This window comes from Engraulis encrasicolus, chromosome 12 (assembly GCF_034702125.1).
Source record: "Engraulis encrasicolus isolate BLACKSEA-1 chromosome 12, IST_EnEncr_1.0, whole genome shotgun sequence".
Classification (NCBI taxonomy): domain Eukaryota; kingdom Metazoa; phylum Chordata; class Actinopteri; order Clupeiformes; family Engraulidae; genus Engraulis; species Engraulis encrasicolus.
Window position 1 is genome coordinate 2,299,761 of NC_085868.1, and position 20,057 is coordinate 2,319,817.

General features: G+C 45.1%; 2 protein-coding genes across 5 annotated transcripts in view; both read right to left on the reverse strand.

Moving 5' to 3' along the window:
* The window catches only part of LOC134459191 (tyrosine-protein phosphatase non-receptor type 4-like), a 127,476-nt gene extending 123,732 nt beyond the window's left edge, over positions 1–3,744 (reverse strand). For both annotated transcript variants that reach the window (XM_063211478.1, XM_063211477.1), the window contains exon 1: positions 3,236–3,744. The gene's annotated coding sequence lies outside the window, so the exon portion shown is untranslated. The remainder of the gene's footprint in view (positions 1–3,235) is intronic.
* A 10,327-nt stretch (positions 3,745–14,071) lies between these two features.
* The window catches only part of LOC134459194 (ras-related protein ralB-B-like), a 292,873-nt gene continuing 286,887 nt past the window's right edge, over positions 14,072–20,057 (reverse strand). For all 3 annotated transcript variants that reach the window (XM_063211487.1, XM_063211488.1, XM_063211486.1), the window contains 3 exons: positions 18,826–19,034; positions 17,865–18,042; positions 14,072–15,650 (listed from right to left, as the gene is read on the reverse strand). In XM_063211487.1, the coding sequence (XP_063067557.1) occupies positions 15,534–15,650; positions 17,865–18,042; positions 18,826–19,034 (504 nt within the window). In that variant the 3' untranslated portion in view covers positions 14,072–15,533. The remainder of the gene's footprint in view (positions 15,651–17,864; positions 18,043–18,825; positions 19,035–20,057) is intronic.

Genomic DNA, 20,057 nt, shown 5'->3' on the forward strand with positions numbered 1-20,057 from the left:
GATGAAGCCTCTCTGCTTCACAGTTATTTTCTTTGCCCTAAAATTTTACCATTCTGGGTCCAGATATTCAAAACAATATCAGATATGCTTGAGACTTTACTGGAACCAGATCCAATTTTGGTGGTACTAGGTGTGTCAGATAAGTTTAACTCACTCCCAGTATTCCAACGAAAATTGTTATCATACATGTTAATTATAGCCAAGAAACTACTTTTACAGTTTTGGAAGAAAAGTGAGATCCCTTCTGTTAAAATGTGGCTAGACGAAATGATTCGACTTTTGCACCTGGAAAGAATACGGTATGTGTTATCAGACAGACTGGAGAAATTCGAGGAGATTTGGTATCCCCTTCTCCAACACATTCATTGATTGTTGTTTGTTAATTCATATTAATATCTGATTGCCTCATCATTGTAATATGTAAGGAAGTCCCAGGGTGTGCTGTGTATTTGTGTGAGGGTGGGGGGTGGGTTTTGGGTTTTTGGTCTTTGTTGTCTGTTGTTATATGTGGGTTGTTGTTATCTTCTACTTAAAAACAATTTTGAATGTACATAAATGTGTGATACTTTGAAATGCTTTTCACAATAAAAAAGATTTGAAATAGAATGTTCAAACATTCTAGAAGCATAGCATTAGAAGAAGCATTCTCTCAGAGGTGGTTTCTAGAGCAAAGCTCTAGGTCAGCGGTTCCAAAAACCTTTTTTCCTGTGCGCGCCCCTTCCATGTGGTTTGTGCACCCCTGAGTGAATGTTTTGGTGTGCTGACGGCCATGCAAGTATGGCTTCACTGCGACATGGGACAGCAAATCACGGCACATTATTCTGCGGTCATTGAAATGGAACTTGCTGCATGAGTTGCAAAGATCCATGGTGGAACCAAATGTATAAATCAACCATTCTAGTACATTAGAAACAGAGCACATAGCACTCTAGAATCGTTGGTGGTGTCTTCAACAGTACAGCAAGGCTCCATCAGAGATTCTCTCTACTCTCTCTGGCTCCATGCTGCCTTCATGGATGTCCTGCATTGCATTGTGGGTAAGTAGGGGACAGAGTCTGAGTCAGGCCACCACAGCTGCCAACCAGGGGCCATAGATGACACTTGTGTGACCCCAGCCAGCCCCTCCACAACGGGGTAGAGAGAGGGGAGGGGACAGGGGACACACATGACGGCTTCTCCCTCTATGACAGCTGAACGGCAATAACGGGAAAGCCAGGTCGAGTTGCAGTCCAGCACCTTAAAATAGGCACCACACATTCACATCAACAAGGCAACACACCCATCATCACACCCCCCCCCCTCCTCCTCCACACACACACACACACACACACACACACACACACACACACACACACACACTTCGAGAGCATGGCACGAAAGCATGCAAGTCCCTGCACCCCATACTTGTTTTTCTTTCATTCTAGTGCAAGCATGCCTAAATCCCTCCATGTCACCTGACAGTGTCGCACTGTGAGGAAATGTCTTCCATGGACTCCTCCTAATTCTGACCCAGAGGACCTGTGACACACAGCCAGGCTTCATTCATAGCTTTCTTTTCTAATGCTGGAATTATATCTTGAGGCCTGCCAAGCCTCAACAGGTGATGTCTCTCTCTGCAAGGCTGATTACTGAGGAATTACCATCCATGTCAAATACAGACACAGCACAATAGCAGACAGCCACACAGCCCTGACCCCGCATCATATGCAGAAAGGCGGAAACCTTATCTGTTTTTAAGAGCAGGACCCCAGACACCAAGACTGACTCAGGACAAGGAGGCCCTAGCACACATACAGAGAGAGAGAGAGAAACTGACACACTGACACACACACACACACACACACACACACACACACACACACACACACACACACACACACACACACACACACACACAACATACCCTAACCAGCGGAGCCATAGACCCACACCCTTCCCCTGAGGCTTCTTTCAGGAACTCTAGGGGCTCATGTTCCAGCTTTCCCTTGAAGTTAGGACACCAGTCACCGTCCCTGCCAGGCCCAAGCCAGCCGAGATTTACGAGATGTATTGTGCAATACCAGTAACCAGAATACCTTAAGTGTGTGTGTTTGTGTGATTACGGGTAAAATGAGTATGAAAATAGGTAGGGTAGATAAACTTGAACTAGGTACCCTAGGTTGAGGGAGGGTCGTCTCTCAAATGTGTGACCATAACTCATACATCATGCATGCAGAAATCCCCTACATGAAATCCGAAATGAATAGCTGAGCTCCTGGTGTGTGTGGTTGGATACCAATCCTGGCTAAATACCCCAACACCGTGACGCTGTTAATCAGCCGGTGTCCCAGTTTAACTGCAAAGGGAGCTTTGGGGAAATGATGCAGTCTGGATTAACGCACTACGTGTCGGTGGATGCTGGCCTTTACAGTTCCAAAATACCGGCAGATAGGCAATAATAACGGAGACATGGACACGAGTGTGAGCGAGGTTATCGTTATCTGGGAAAAGCAGCTGTTTGTAAAGGCATTGATTATCCAACAACTAGAGAATGGAATGTCAATTTGGAGCAAGCAAGGATTAGCCTACACCGGTTACTGCATCGCTTCACATACGCCACTTATCCATTACAATGGGTAATGCATCATAAATGTAATCTTGCAAGCACAATGAAGAACTCAGTCCATGCAGCTGTTCTTGTTTTATCCTTATGCATTGCATATTGTAGGCATTAGACATTCGTTTTCAACAGACAAGTGCCAGTGGCATAGCCTACCTATCTATGCCCCAAAAAGACTGTCACTATTTGGGGTTGTTTTCATATCGATATCTGAGATGTAATGTAGATCTGCATGACAAAAAGAAACATTGTGGAAACTGAGCATCGGGGATTCGATGCTTACATTGGTGATTTGATCACTGTGCAAGCTGCAACGACCAAGCTAACTGGCTATCATTTTCATTCCCTGGTTTAAGATTGCCATATGTTAGCAAGCTAACAACAGCCGACCCAAATGACTGACGTTTGCTAGCCAACTAAGCTAGCTGCCTGCCAGGGTGGCAAGTCTTCGGATGGTTGCATTCCGCCCCAGCTCCTTGGATCTATGTGCGCACAGTACTAGCTAGCGATCTGGCTATCCTGCTAGCCATGTTCAGTAGCTTGCTTTACTGACACAGAAGCCCAGAGAAGAACGAATTAGCTATTTGCTAGTTAGCTTATCTTAAGTGACTGGTTAGCTATGGCATTCCTGCTTACCTTCATATACCGCTCCAGGAGAGTACAGTTTTTTGAGAGCAAAATTGTGAAGATGATGATTACAAAACACAGAATGGGAGGAACAAATCCAGTTCAGTTCATCCACTGCAGAACCACTGAAACCACATCATTGTCGTCCGAGTCCGCATAGAGATTCATAGGGGGGCCTCCAGGCTCGCTGACTGACTGGTTTGCTTGCTGGCAGGCTGGCTTGCTTGTGTACCTCAAAACGACAACGAACAAATCCCCCACGGTATGACTGAAGAAAAGACGACGATCACAGGGACCACTCGGTCATTCCGACAAATTCCAAAACGCGTCTAATGTTGACGAACATAGAATTCTCTGCGAGACGAAAGCAGTGTCTATCCAGTCTTCGGCATTGAAACCACACTCCTTCGCCACGGCTGTCTCCTCTCCAGTCTGGGTAACTAGAACTACACAGTGAGCGCTCGTTCGCTTGTCGCCGCTGCAAAAAGCAACAGCATAGCAACGTGCAGCCTTAACATGGCGCAACTCCGCACCACTCAGCAGCGAGCACATGGGGGTGGGGTCAATCTGGTGAGGAGGTGTGGCGTTTATCGCGGGAATGCAGACTGATCATAATTATGCGGATAATTGCACTCAAGGGCGCAAGAGGCATAATCACACTATGCACACAGTCTCTCACACATAAACCACATTTAATTCAAAGTATGCGCATGCACACATGAACAGCCTTGGGTGCTTACACTCACCTGTGCAGGTTGCTGATACCTTGGTTCAAGCCAACCAACTAGACAGCTCTATCCTGGAAGCTGCCGGGAGACATTCAAAGTGGCCTAGCATTCTCAAGAAAGCCCATCGATCTCTGTCGCCCCCTAATGGCTTCCATGTGCCACGTCTAGTTTAGTCCCTTCCCTATATATTTAAATGGAAAATATTTACTCCAAATACAGCAAAACAGGAAACCTCACATATATAGCAAAGTGAAAGACAAACAGAACAGCTGTTTACTTTTTGCAGTGTAGGCGGCACACCTTGGCTGCATTAGCTGGCCCTCTTTCAGTGTTTTTTGCCGTGCAGATGTGTGTGGAGAAAGGGGAAGTTGCGGGCGGCAAAAGAGGCCACATAAAAATTCCACCAGATCAGGTGGGAGACAGAGGGAACTTTAGTCGACTTGTGGAAAAGAAACACTGACTATCCTGTTTCCACGGAAGTCGCTACTCATCAAGAGAACATCTTGCATTCAGCCGAGGCCTATTTACTGCTACGCAAACATTCACACACAAGCTGCTATGCCCTTTTGTCTCTCCACACAGAGAGCCATGGAAGGCTTGACAATGCCCCCCAAGAATGTCTGGCCCCAGAAATGTGACCACCATTGTGCCTCCATTGGATATGTTTTGAGTGTTACACATGCATTATCTGGTCCATTTTACTAGGTCTATTGTTTGCACATGCCAAGACAATCAAAGAGTAAAATATGATGCGTAATTGCTGAATGCTTTATGACACATTTTTTTCCAGGCAAGCAAAACATTTTATGCACATTGTCATCTCCCAGGTAGCAAAGTTTATGTGGCCCATTGTTGGCCCAATCCTTTTTTCGCGAGTGCTGACAGTATGCCGACAGTGTCGGCTCAGTGTTGGCTCAGTTACTGCATGAGACTGACAGTTATTCTCAGTGTCGGCCGAGTGTTGGCTTAGTGCATGAAGTGACAGTTATTTTCAGTGTTCTATGAAGTGTTGGCTGAGTTACGGTAACCAGTGTTCCAGCTGAGCCGACACTCAGCCGACAGTGCCGACAGATCGGGCCGACTTTGCTTGCTACCTGGGCTGCAAGCAACTCTCAGACTGAATGTCAATATTGTTGCTAGTGTCTCACTGTGTGCATACATAAGCAAAGTGTGTGTGATATTGGGGGCCCCCACACAGTCCAATTTATGTACACATATGGCTGGAGGAGTCCATCGGAGCTGACTGTGTAGGGCCCACCATTGGCTACTAATGCCTTTGTACATAAGAGAGTATAACTGAGTATAAATTGCCTTTTATTAATAGGTTCCTATGAGAATTCCAGTAGGGTAATATATTACAGCAAAAAGTAAAACGGGATGTGAATAATTTATACCAGGAGCAGGATTGGTGGTGTGAAATAGTGCACAGGCCCACGTCTTTGTTTGCAGCCTAAGGGCTTGACTTGATTCATGTAGGAGCGCTCTATACCAGTGTTGCCAGATGTGTCTGACTAAATCCCGCCCAAAAGTTTCTCAAAAAACGGCAAAATGAGCTAAATTCCGCCCCAAATCAACAAATTACATTGACTTCTATGGGCCCAAAACGGCTGAAAAAAATGCCAAATGGCCAATTTTTCCCGTTTTTACCCGCAGACGCTCATCCCAAGTAGCCCAATTGGGCGGGCACCCGTCCAATCTGGCAACACTGCTCTCTACCACCACAGCAGTGTGGGCCTCAAGACCTTAGTCTTTGCTTACCCCTACTGGTAGAAAATTGACATTGCAGTTTAGCTGGGTTTTTTTTCCAGTGACAGAACGGATGTAACTTGGCTTGTGATCCTCAAGCAAGCACAAGCTCCCCCTAGAATCAGGGATTAATGAATGGGCCAACTGGGCCCGAAACAGGGGGCACAGGTCCTGGGAGATATGGCCAGATCACCCTCAGTACCCCACATCATAAGTTTGTTAAGACAAAATGTACGCTAAGGTACTGTATGTATACCAGGTTCCCGCCATGTAGGGTCCCTGTGCTGTCGAGGTTGATTTATCGAGATGAACTACTGCAAACTGTCAACATATAGTCCAAACCACAGCCCTTACGCTAACCCCTAGGGGCGCCACTGTGGTGCATTCTTGGTATCTCAGATCGACAAGTAGCTCATACATGTGGTACACTCCAACACTGATACACTCTGACCCTGAAGAAGGCTGTTGTGGCCAAAATACAGCATGAAAACTGCAATCTTAAGTGCCTTGGATTTCCTGTTTTGTACTTTTTTGGCACATGGTCACCATTATCAGTCCCTGTTGGCTAGAATACCAATGAGGATGAAAGAGGGCCGATTGACTTGTCTTGAGGACCAGTGTTTCAGCATCTCCTCTGTTGTAATGGGGCAGCTATGGACTAATGGTTAGGGAGATGGTCTTAAGATCAGAGGGTTGCAGGTTCGAATACCGCACTTGCCTCTCCCTTCACCTCCATCCATGGCTTAAGGGCAATTGAGCAATGCACCCAACCCTACATTGCTTCAGGGGCAGTAAATAATACCTGGTACAAAAAAATAACTGTGAGTCGCTTTGGATTACAGTAAACAGATGTAATGTAGTGTACTGAAAGGTGAACAATAATGTCCTGTAATGCAGGAGGTGATGATGTAGTTCTGTGTGTGCGCGCGCGCGCGTGTGTGTGTATGCATGAAAGCAAAGCACTTTGAGTCAACTGTGTAGTTGGAATTGGAATTTTATTGATTGATTAATCAACCAATTCATTGTGATTGACATGTACAACCCCGATGTTGTCTCCCGAGACTGGGCTTCTCACAGTGGGCAGGCAGAAAGCTGATGGACAATACAAGTAAATGTGCTAAAACCATACATGATCTCATAGGACACCTTAAAAAATTAAATCATCATGAATAAATACAGCTACTATGTCATGATAGATAACCTTTTATGTTGTTCACTCAGCGTAAATTTGTTGTTGTCACCAATGAAAGTGAAGTGTAGGCCTCAGACGTAACCATGGTCCAAAAACATTTTTTTGCTTCTGGATAAAAAACTTAATCCCAGAGAAATTCCACACATGCCATGCACTAAAAACATGGCGATTAATAATTAATCCGGTGCAAATGTTTGTGAATATGCTCCAGTGATAATCTCATAGGCTGCATCCTAAATCCCCTCCATAACTATGCCTTATTTATGAGGGAACATACTTAAAATGGCTCTAAAAATGTTAGTTGTTTTTTTCTAAACGTGCATCCAATAAAAGAAACTCAACATGCATGAAATGCCTTCATGTAAACCAGGTCTCTCAGGGTGATGCTGAGATGCACTGGAACAAAAATCGGATGAAATGCCTTATAACATGAGCCAGGGCACACAGAGAGACTATGAGGTACAAGAGGTGGAGTTTTATATCTATGTACTACCAATCAAGGGACCAAAGGAGGGACCTAGCATCTTTTCATGTTGTAATGCAAGATTAATGCTATCATTGTGCATCGCATCCAAATATAGAAATAAACTCTGAACTTTAAACAAGTGCAGACATATCTTTTCCCTCCTCAACCTCTTCAGAGAAGCAGCAAAAACGTTTTCTTACAATGCGTCCAAGTACAGACAATTTATTTTTAAATGAATGAATTGCCTTATGAAATACGTAGCAGGCCACATAGAGAGATGCTGAGGCATTGTACCAGGCGTTGGCTCTCCAGACAAGTGCAAACGCATGCCCTGAGTGCATCTTAATATGCGTCCTTGCCTCCTCCACTTGCGCTTGTCTCCTCGCCCCGCCTCCTGGCCCCTCCTCCGTGGAGAAAACGATAAAGTTTCCCAGCTGTCAGCCTAGCCACAACAACTTTTGAGGGACTGTTTTCCATTCACCATAACAATTGCACACAAGAAAAAGACTCTACAATTGAGCTTTTGCAAGATATTGAAATATAATGCTGTTGTCAGTGATGTCATCATGACGAGAAGCGAGTGGAGGAGGCAAGTGGAGGAGGCAAGGTCCCATATTAAGATGCACTCCCTGTCTCCATATGATGCCACTCCTTAGAGGCACATGCACATTCACATGCAGCCTTTTCCTAGAAGTACCCTGCTTTCACCACACAGTGATGCTGTGAGGCAGAGGCAGAGGGCACAGGGAGCTAGGGCTCTCAGGAAAAGTGCACACGCATGCCCTGTGTCCACACATAGGCCATGTCTCAAATCACGCACTTGTGCACCTCGGACACTGTTTTTCAGTGCCTAGGGCGCTCACACTGACAATTTCAGTTGAGCCAGTGCACTGAAAGTGCCAGGATGATCCCCTAACAATGGCGGAAAAATGCAGTGCTTGAATGATAGTCTAGGGCTGAATTCGAAACGGGAGGCAGTGACTCGATGACTTCCCTCCTACATAAACAGGTCACTGATCAGATAGGTCAAGTTAGCTGATGAGGCAGCCGTTACGAACGGCACTAACGAGTGCGCCGCCTTGCGCATTTGATGTTACGGCGATTCTTGCGATTCTATGGCGGGAGTTACGTTCATCACGTTAGCGCTTATCTTACGCATGCTATTTGAACGGTGAATGATCGTCAGACGGCGGAATCGTAAAATAGGCTATAAATAGATCTAGCGACAGCATATTTAGATACTACAATGTTGATTTATGCATTCGATTTTCAATATCTACATACATAAGTGTCAGAATAAAGAGTATGATAAGGTAGTAGCTTGGGTAGTAGCCATGTTTGTTTTTCAGGTTTCCGGTTGAGAGGGAGGTGGCGCACAGCATGTTGGGTACCAAGGCAGCAAAGTCAGCATCTGATGTATCCTCGAAATATCCTCGTTACGCCCACAAATGCAGTCAGCTGCCGAGAGAGGAAATAAAGCAATTTTTCGTTTCGATCCACACTTCATGACTCGATGTCCAGTTAGCTCACTGGAAGGACAGCTGCCTTCCCTGTTTCGAATCGGGCCTGGATCTCAAATGGTGCACTTGTGCACTTCGGGCACTATGTTTCAGTGTGTAACTAATACGGCATGCGCACTGAAACATGAACACTAAAGTGCACAAGTGCACCATTTGAGATTCAGCCATGGACACTGCACGCACTAAACAGCGGCCATGTTGACAATGACACGGAGGAAATGTTGCATTCAGTTCAGTAGAAGAGTTTGGTCAACAGTCTCCTAATTCTGTAAGTAATGTTGATGGGACACCAACCTTTTCATGCCAACCAAAGTATTGTATATGTGATTGTTGTCCTTTGGGGTGAAGGACATGTAAATACAAGAACCAGACGCTGTGCATTGTAAACAGTAGCCAACTCGTATTTTGCCGAGCTAATGCCATGCTCAGCCGTCACTTCCAGCAAGGGCACAGTGCATAGTGCTCAAAATCTTCCACGACACAATGCACTAAAGACCTCAGTGCACTGTGTGCACTGTGTACTGACTGTCAGTGCACTGACAAAAGTGCATAATTTGAGACACAGCCATAGTGCCACTCCTGAGAGAAGTGCATACGTATGCCCTGCCTCCACATGATACTACTCCCCAAGAACCGCGGTCATAGGCAAATGCATATGCGGCCACTGCCAAGAAACACAAAAACGTACACCCTACTTTCACTGCACAATGATGATGAGCGTCAAAGGCAACAGGCCTGTGGGGTGAGGTCTTCGGAAAAGTGCAAACGCATGCTCCGTCTCCACGTGATGTTACATATGAGCAGAGAATACGGAGGAAGATGGGGATGTTGGGTGGGGGTGCACACAGTTATTCCGGGCCCAAAATTGGGTCCCCATTACATTGCATGTATTGGGTTAGGGGGCCCTTCAGTTTACTTTGTCCCGGGCCCAGGCCAAAGCTGTTGGGTGCTCCATCAAGAATGAGTCCAATGGCATGGGCACATGAGAAGCAACAAAACCAAAAGCGCCCTTTCCCCCACACAATGATGCTGAGAGGCAAAGGCAACAGGCCTGTGGGTTGGGCTCTCCAGAAAAGTGCAAACGCATGCCCTATCTCTGCATGATGCCACTCCCTGAGAGGCAATGTCACAAGCATGTGCACATGCGGCCTCTTCCAAGTAGCAAAAAAAAAACGTGTACCCTGCTTCCACCACACAGTGCTGCCGACAGCGACAGGCACAAAGGCAACAGGCACAGGCCTCTCCAGAAAAGTGCAAATGCATGCCCTGTCTCTGCACGATTCCTCTCCTGAGAGAATTGCAAATTCACGCCCTCTCTCCACACGACGCCACTCCTCAGAGGCACAGGCAGGCACAAAAAGGCACATGCAGCCTCCTCGGAGAAGCGTACAAAACCGCGTGCCCTTTCTCCGCAGGTGTTCCAGGGGGAGCCCTTGACATATGCAGCCTACCTGCTGGCTTTGGACGCCATCTCTGGCCACGCCGGCCAAATAGCAGCCGGAATTGGGAAGGGCTTGGCTCCACGCGTTTCGCACCTCCCGCTGTCACCAACACCTGATCAGCACAGGCCAGATTCCTCCGAACCTCCCGAAGCCATTCCAACAACCACTCCCACCTCCAGCACTGCGTGCACGCATGTGCCATACAAGCAAAACGGCAATGAAGCAGAATTTATGAGATATGACAAAGCATAAAATGTGTTTCTCTAAGTGGTAATTGAAACAAATCTGATAACATGTTCATTGATGTACTTTTCTCCTACCACCACACATCTGCCATGCTAGCAAGATGACTATAATAGAGCAGTATTTAATATATAGATGGTACAGCATCAAATATGTTTCAATAGCAGCTGAAATGATCCTGGTGACTATAACAATACATGTTGCCGATGTTTCATTGTCCTTGGCCTTATTCTTGAAACCAATTGTTCAACTATGCACTCAATTGTACAGCATGCAAGAAGAGATGTTTGGTGAGATGTGACACGACATACTCTGTTTTAATGTCTTTGCAATCCTGATGATAACAGTGTTAGTTGATCAGTTCAGGACGCCCTGGAAGAAGAGATTTGTATACCACAAAGGGAACTTCAAGGTCAATCATTTGATGACAGATAATGTTTTCTGTTCCAAATTGCAATGTAGAATGTTGATTGGATGGAGTGCTTCAAATTTAACACCCCTCAGACCAGTTTTATAGTAAACAAAGTAGAGCTTATACAGTATGAATGAAACAACTAACGATGGAATTTTGGCAAATTAGTCCTGAACTATTTGGTAATGGTATGCGTATTAGGGATCAGCAGCCTGCTGTCTGGTATGCAATGTGACGGGTGTTTAGGGTGTATATGCATGCAAGGGGTGTTGGGTGGATGTGAGAGAGGGACTGCAAATGTGATTGTGTATGATAGTGAGCATGGGTGCAAATGTTTTTAGCGTATATGTTTGGGGGTGTGAATGTGTGTGTGTGTGTGTGTGTGTGTGTGTGTGTGTGTGTGCGTGTGTTCGAAAGAGAGAGAGAGAGAGAGAGAGAGAGAGAGAGAGAGAGAGAGAGAGAGAGAGAGAGAGAGAGAGAGAGACGATGTGTGTGTGCACGCGCAAGCGCACATGCTCGGGTGTGGTTAATAGTGTGTCCATTCTCTGCACCGTGGTGCTAACAGACTGCGCACGAGTCCCCAGGGGGGCTTCACACATTCAAAGTCAAGGTGAACAGCGCAGGCGGAAAGCCACTTTATGACTACCCAATAAAGCCTTTTGGTGGCAGCCACCTCCCCAAACATCAAAGCCACCAGGCTCCAGCTCCTGCCATACCCCACTGCAGGCCCTGGGAAAAGGCTCCTGGCTCTTTTAGCAGTAGTACGGTTATTTTTTTAAACAGTTCATATTTAACCTAATGAAATGGACAGAATAATGTTTTCTTTATCTTATAGCGTTATCTAATTGTCCATATTTATTCATTCATTAGTATATTGATTGTGATGTGTGTTTGTCTTTGTATGTCTTTTATGCCACTACCAAAGAGAAATGTCCATGACATGCAAGTTTAATGGACAACAATAAAGAAGTCCAAGTCCAAGTCTAAGTCAAAGAACAAGGCCATGTGCCCCACACCCTCCAACCCCCTGTCTCTCCATCACTCACACCCTGTATTTTAGAAGGAAAAAAGGGATAATACAACATGAAGTTTAAACACACACACACACACACACACACACACACACACACACACACACACACACACACACACACACACACACACACACACACACACACACACACACACACACACACACACACACACACACACACACTTACAGCTTACAGTCATGGCAGTTGTGGTGGTGAGTGTGCACATGACATGTGCATATGTGTTTTTTTGCGTACGTGCATCTTTGTGTCTTTGTGTCACAGTTCCATTTCAATGCTCATGATTAATCTCGAAAGGAACTGGAAGAGATGTGGTAGTCACCTGGTGAAGTTGAGTGGTGTGTGTGTGTGTGTGTGTGTGTGTGTGTGTGTGTGTGTGTGTGTGTGTGTGTGTGTGTGTGTGTGTGTGTGTGTGCATGTGGCACGTATGATTGCCACTTCCCACTGTGTTATGCATGGAGGCCAAGTGCACCCAACACAACAAAAGCTTTACAGCTCCTCCAGCTCTCAAAGGGGCTTCTCCACACGACGACACAGTAAAAGCCACGGGAACAGGACGAACTTGGTGGCACAGGAAATGCCTTTAACAACATTTACCCCATCATGGAACACACACACACACCTTCCTACCCACCCATCCCCAAAAAACATCCCATTCTCCTTGGCACCTTGGAACACATACATTGGAACATAGAACTTCCCAAGAGTTTGGTTGCGGGAAACAGGTTTAACAACATGAGCTACAGACGCCCAACCCCCCGATCACCACTCCTGAACTTCCCACTACCCAAACTCACCCATCCGCACCCCAAGAAAAATCCCATTTCTTTTGGGACCTTGTATCAAGACTTTGGATGGAGAAGAATGTCATAAGATTTGTGGTGTTTTGTGTATTTTGTTGACCATCTTTGATAATCAGTTCAATCCAGATAATATTGGTATGGCTTTCTTGGTTTGTTTTTAATACATCAATCACAGTTCAATCGAGAAACTCTAACTAAAAAATCTTTATTTTGACTGGTTGTGAAAGTGAACTGAGTTGACCATGCATCAAAAGTCTTAATAGATCTTAGCCCATTTGCTGTTGTGAATAGAAATGCTTGGAGGGCATGAAGGCAAGCAACTTTTTACGTCAGTTTTTCTCGCTACATTTCCGCAACATCTGTATCGTTTTAGCCCTCCGCCTATCTGTACATCCATTCAATGATCCATCTTCGTCTGATCTAACACTGTGTTTGTATTAGTATGTGGAGGTGTGTGGCCGGATATACGGTATTGCGGCGCTGGAGAACTGACAAGTGGAATCTCTGAAATCTTATGCAACATGAAGGACCTTAATCTGCAGTGTACTGAAGTTCTCATAGATGACTAAAAGCATTAGTGGAATACTGACAGGCTAATCAGAGAGTTCCAATTACATAGATGTGACTAGATTAAACTTAAATATTTCAAGTCATTGATGGCGAGGGGCAGTGGCAGACGTGCCATAGTAATGATTAAGGAGATGGGCTTTAGACCAGAGGGTTGCCGGCTTGAAACCCACCCTTCCCCTACCTATACCACACTCCATGGCTTAAGTGTCCTTGAACAAGTCACCTAATCCCATAGTGCTCCAGGGACTGTGTACTCTGTTAATAACCACAAGTCGCTTTGGATAAAAGTGTCGACGGCATGTCATGTAATGTAATGACTTGTGGAGTTCTATATTGAAGTACTGTACATAACTATTGCTTATTTCTGACCCCATTTGTCCTTGTTGTTAGAAACCCTTGGCAGGCAGACAGGCAGGCAACTTTCTCTCTCAGACTGGAACACACGCTTGGTGGTACATTTCCACATCTGTATTCCTTTATCCATCCAGCCATCCATCCTCTTTATCTGTGTTTGCACGGTAGATGTGCTTGTATTTCAGGATATACTGTAGAGCTGCCTCAGAGAGCTCATGGGATTTCGGATATCTCGCACAACATGAAACAGCCTACTAAACATGTTTAGAGCCCTAGAGGTGTGAATGATTACACCAGCAGACTACAGAGGACGTACGTACAAAGAAGAAAAAAATGTTTATTGAATCATAGTTTTGATGGTGAAGACAATGAGCTTATCAACAATGAAGCGTGACATTAGAGCATTAGTGGAATAGCGCACAGGCTTACGAGGAAGGGAGAATGCTTATCCAGCATTCGGAAACATGCATACAGTAGAAAAATGCAGATGAAAAATTGGATGTGTGTGTGTGTTTGCAAAAATTCATAAGCCGTGCGATTTAGAGATGCCCAAGGGTCCATGGCAAAGTGTGGAACACACACACACACACACACACACACACACACACACACACACACACACACACACACACACACACACACACACACACACACACACACACACACACACACACACACACACACACACACACACACACACACACACACACACACACACACACACAATATGTCGCATTTTTTGTTCAGGAGCTCCACATAATGTTAAGTGTTCCTCGTGAATTTTCCCGCATTCCCTTTTCATGATGAGACGTTACAAACACAAGAGTGTAAAGTACAGGCATTTCATTTCTGTCTTGTGTGCACAATAAACAAAAAATCAAAACAGGGCTGTAAGTCAATCTAGTTCCTCCCTTCCTTTCCTTCAGCCTCAGTCCTTTTGCGTCTTGTCGCGGTGTCACTCCCCCTCCGTGGAGAAATCAATAAAAGCCTCAGGCTTCCCCACAATCAAGTAGCACAGAACAGTTAACCCCCCCCACCCCCCTAAATATCCTGATGGTAAATGAGACTATACCTTTGGTTTCATGTTTTTTGCAAGATATTGAATAGAAACGTTACCTAGCGATAACATCTACTGTACTCACATCATGAGGCCACAAGGAAAGGTTAAGAGGAAGTAGAATGGCTGGCCGGCAAGGCCACCACCGTTCAGTGTTTTGTCTCTCATTCCATCCATAGAAAGAAAAGAACGTTTTCCCTTTCTCCTGCTGCTTGGCAGAGATGTCAAAAGCCGGTTCAGAAGTTTAAAAAAAACAAAAAAAACTGATTTTCGTCTGTCTGTCTGTCTTGTGTACGAATTACGATCAGCTGATGGACCAAGATAGCTGGAAGGACAAATTTGGGGGGTGTTAAATCATGCTGCCCATTCACAAATGTTACACTTTTCACAAATACTTACCACCACCATCAAATTCTAAGTATTCATTATGACTGGGATAATTGCACTTTTCATACATGAAAAGGGGGATATTCTCCATGTCTGCCATTTTGAATTTCCATAAATATACATTTTTTGTACTTCCTGTAGTTTGGTCATATTAGTACATTTTGCCTTATTACTTGGTAAATATTCATGAAATTATCAAATTTGGCAACAGGCAGCACGATGTCAGTGACATGTGCAGCACAATGTCAATGACTACTCTGGCCACGATGCTACACTGTGCACCTTCAAACTTTCTGAAGCCGGGATTGACACCTCTGTCTTGTTTTGTCTGTGGATCAAAGGAGAAGGCATCGCTCCTTCAGGCTCTTCTTGCTCTTGCCTCCCTTGGCATTTTTCTCCTTGGTCTCGGACATCTTCTTGGCCCTCACTTCCCGCATCAGATCGAAGAACACCTGTGGAGAGCAAATGGGAAAGAACCTCCATTACAGTGAAATATTTTATAGGGTATAGGCCTTTTGCGCCTGCATTTGTGATGGTATGGCAAAGAGCAGAACAGGAGATGGAAGAGAGAAACCTTGGGATATTGTAACATGTGCTTACTGTATACTGGTCTTCTAGCATTTTTAGCAAATGCATTGAGCAAAAATAAAAAAGGACCAGGCCTGTCTTGGGACCTTCCTTTTATTGATGCTAATTGAAGCTATTGGTCTTGACTTATGTTTTTAAAGGCTTTTATACCCTTATTTGATAGAATGCTTTTACATAGTGTGTGTGTTTGAGTGAGTGAGTGAGTGAGTGAGAGAGAGATGGGGAGGACCTCAGGCCGGAATCGAACCTTGGTCCCGGCGTAACACTACGGCAGAGAATAGTATATGAGAGAGAGATAAATCAGGCGGCTTCTTTTCCGGTATCCACTTTACGTCAGGTAAGATCTCAGGTAAGATCTTCCGGTATTAACTTTACGTCAGGTAAGACCTTCGGAATCTTGAGGTTGAGAATAAATGGAGTCCCCATAGCGCTGTAGATGGCGGTAGCGCACGTCTTGTGCAAACACCACGAAAAAAGAAGAAGAAGGAGGGACAACGCCCCCTTAGGAGACCGAATTTTGAGCACACTCCTTTGCATTGGATGGGCGGGCGGGTTTTAACATATCTTACTCTACTAGAAGATTCTTTGACTACGGTGCCTTAGCAGTTTGAGGCACAGCAGGAGACATGCACCCTCATTTACTGTATCAAACTAGCGTAAGACGAAAAACGTGATGCGTACATTCTTTTCTACGAAAGGTTGGCATTTATCAAATCTCATCGTAAGCGCAGGAAAGATGAAATCCGTACGACAGGTCGGCAGTCTTCAAGTTGGACTTGAGATGACCATGATCGCCAACTTGAGCAGCAGTAGTAGCGCAACCAATCATTATCATAAATATGTGGCCTAGATAATTATGAAACAATTTTACATTGTACATTTTGTCTATAACCCAACTTCTCTACCTGTTTGAATTGGTGCAGCCTTGCTAGGAGTGCTGTGTTAATTTGGCATAGGTCAGCAACTGCAAGAGACTACTAATTTGTGATTTGACGCGATGTGTGAATAATTATGCAATATTCAGCCGCATATTAGAATGCGACTTCAGTCGTGGGATCAATGGAGGGCACACGGATGAGATAGGTACGCTACTTGAGTGAGACTGCCGAGAGGTTTTCCCCAGGACAGTGGGTCATGAGAATCCGGCTTCCTGCATCCCATGGTGCTGAGGAACAGAGTATAACTGCAAATGGACATGCTATCCACATTCAGGTTTTGGATGGCTGACTGTCCAATTGGAGGGATTGAAGTGTGCCTGCACCATCCATGAATGGCTGTACATTAGAGGCTACTTCTAGTAGTTCTTTTTGGTGGCAAAAAGGCTATTCTATCAAAGGACTGGACAACCATATTGCGCAGGAGAGAAGCAGGGCGCATGCAAAACCGTCCTTCCCCAAGAAATGGTCTGGGCACTGTTTGTTGGCCAGTTTCACATAGGACCCTTTATTCTTGACCTTGTTTCAAGTAAAAGTTTATTATCATTATCTTTTCTTCTGTAGTCATCAAACATTTCATTGACCATCATTATTAGGAAAGCAATTATACCCCTTTCCATATTGACAACTGAAACTTTGTTGACTGTGGTTGTTAATTATCTCCACTTGTTATTTTGCTGTCTACCTCGCCGTAATGCCTAGTTTCAAGCTGTCAATCAACTAGAAATGTGGACGTTTTAGCAGGTTTGGGTCTCTCCATGTCATAAACTCAGGGGTACAGTCTCCTTTCCGCCGTTTTAGAGAAGGTGTGATTATTTTAATTACAATTGTTTTCAGATGCTGGATTTATCAACAGCCGCTCGTTCTTACGATGGGATTAGTGTGGTACACATGTTTAGTAAATCTCACGTTCTGAGATCATTTCTACGATGGTTTCTACGATAGCTTGATCAATGAGGCCCATGGTCTTACACAACCTTTCCTGACCTTGTGGGCGTATGCACACGGATTGGTGAAGGTCTCCGTGTGTGTGTGTGTGTGTGTGTGTGTGTGTGTGTGTGTGTGTGTGTGTGTGTGTGTGTGTGTGTGTGTGTGTGTGTGTGTGTGTGTGTGTGTGTGTGTGTGTGTGTGTGTGTGTGTCACCTTGTCGACGTATGCGCGTGTCTTGGCGGAGGTCTCCACGTACTGCATGCCCCACTGCTCGGCCTTGGCCCGGGCCTCGTCAGCTGACACCTGCCTGCGGTCCTCCAGGTCCGACTTGTTGCCCACCAGCAGCAGAGGGATGCTCTCTCCATCCGTCTTGACACGCAGGATCTGCTCCCTACACCACACACATCACATACAGTACAGTGCTGCTCAGCAATCATGAGCACAAAACTTTTGCAGAAGTAACGTTTTGAACAATATTTCAATACACACACACACACACACACACACACACACACACACACACACACACACACACACACACACACACACACACACACACACACACACACACACACACACACACACACACACACACACACACACAAAAGTTCAAAGGAAAAAGAATCTGATTATTTAATTTTTCAGTGCAGTAAGACCAACGTTTCGATATGTGTCTTCATCAGAGTACTCTGAGAAATGGTTATTTCCAAAACATGCATGTAATGTGCATAGTAGTAGTTAATGTGCATGGTAGAACATGGAATAAGTTGAATACAACATCTGTTGAGCTTACAAACAGAAAAGTAAAGTGAAGGATATAACTTAAATGCGAAATTATGCTGGTGCAAAAGTGAGTACACCCTTCTGCTAACCTTCCATAGAGAGGATAATGATCTGCATCAGTAGTCACAGTACATGTTACCAGTATATACATGTTGCGTCCGTGCGCTGTGAGTCTTACCTAAAATCGAAAATTGCAGGAAAGGATGGTGAACTCTAGTAGGAATCCCTCTCTACTCCAGAAGAAGAGTGTGTGTGTGTGTGTGTGTGTGTGTGTGTGTGTGTGTGTGTGTGTGTGTGTGTGTGTGTGTGTGTGTGTGTGTGTGTGTGTGTGTGTGTGTGTGTGTGTGTGTGTGTGTGTGTGTGTGTGTGTGTGTGTGTGTGTGTGTGTTACCTAAAATCAGAAGTTGCAGAAAACGACTCCAACTCTGTGATGGAGAACACTAGTAGGAATCCCTCTCCGCTGCGGAAGTAGTTGTCCCTGATGGCTGCGTAGTCCTCCTGCCCAGCCGTATCCAGGATGTCGATCTGCACGTCCTCCCCGTCCAGAACCACCTTCTTACGGTAGCTGTCCGCCTTAGTGGGCTCATAGTCCTCCACAAACTAGATGGAAATGGGTATATGGTTATTTAATATACTGTAATCTGCTTTTACAGACTACATATATGAAACAGAGACCGGCATAAAGATAGTTCAACTATAGCTGTAATCGGAACATCCTCCCCGTCCAAAACCACCTATGGTAGCTATACAAACTATATGGAAATGGCTAAGTATATGTTCTTTATGTACATGTATAGCTGTGATCTGCCCTCAACCACCTTCTTACGATAGGCATTTGCCTTGGTGTGCTTGAAGTCTTCTACTGTACACACACTACACATATGGGCAGTCCCTGTCTGCCTTTGTGGGCTCATAATCTTCCACAGATTCTACACAGATATGGAAATAGGCAGGCTACAAAATGAACACCGGCCAAATGCTAGTGAAAAGTCAGTTTGGCTGGTAGAAAAGAAAACAACTTACTAGCCACTTTGACTCAGTGAGTGTATGTTTGGGCTGGCAAGATTTAGCATCTACTAGTCAAATTAGCTACTGATGAACAACGTTAATTCATAGCCCGGGAAATAGGCATACAGAAAACTGTAAATCTGCAGCCCTTCCCTGTCCAAAACCACCTTCTTACGGTAGTTGTCTTAGCCTTAGTGCAGGGTTTTCCCAAACTGGCTGCGTGCACCGCTGGGGGTGCGCGGCCTGCCATAAGGGGGTGCACGAGCTACATAGAGCAATGGTGGATATGTGGGGTTTTAAACAGCATTAATGAACATTAAGTAGTTGGATGGTGAACTGAATGCTGGAAGGGTCCATCTGAAGTATAGTTTAACTATTGGAAAAAAGGTTTCCTAAAACAACAGTGCATAATGTGCCGTGAATGCGCAGTGGATCATACTTGCGTGACCATCAGCACACCAAAATATTTGCTTGGGGGGTGCACAAACCCCACTGAAATGTACAAGGGGGTGCGCAGGGAAAAAAAGTTTGGGAACCGCTGCCTTAGTGGAATCGCAATCCTCAACAAACTAACAATGGATAACATTTCACAGATGCTTGGGATTAATGAAGCCT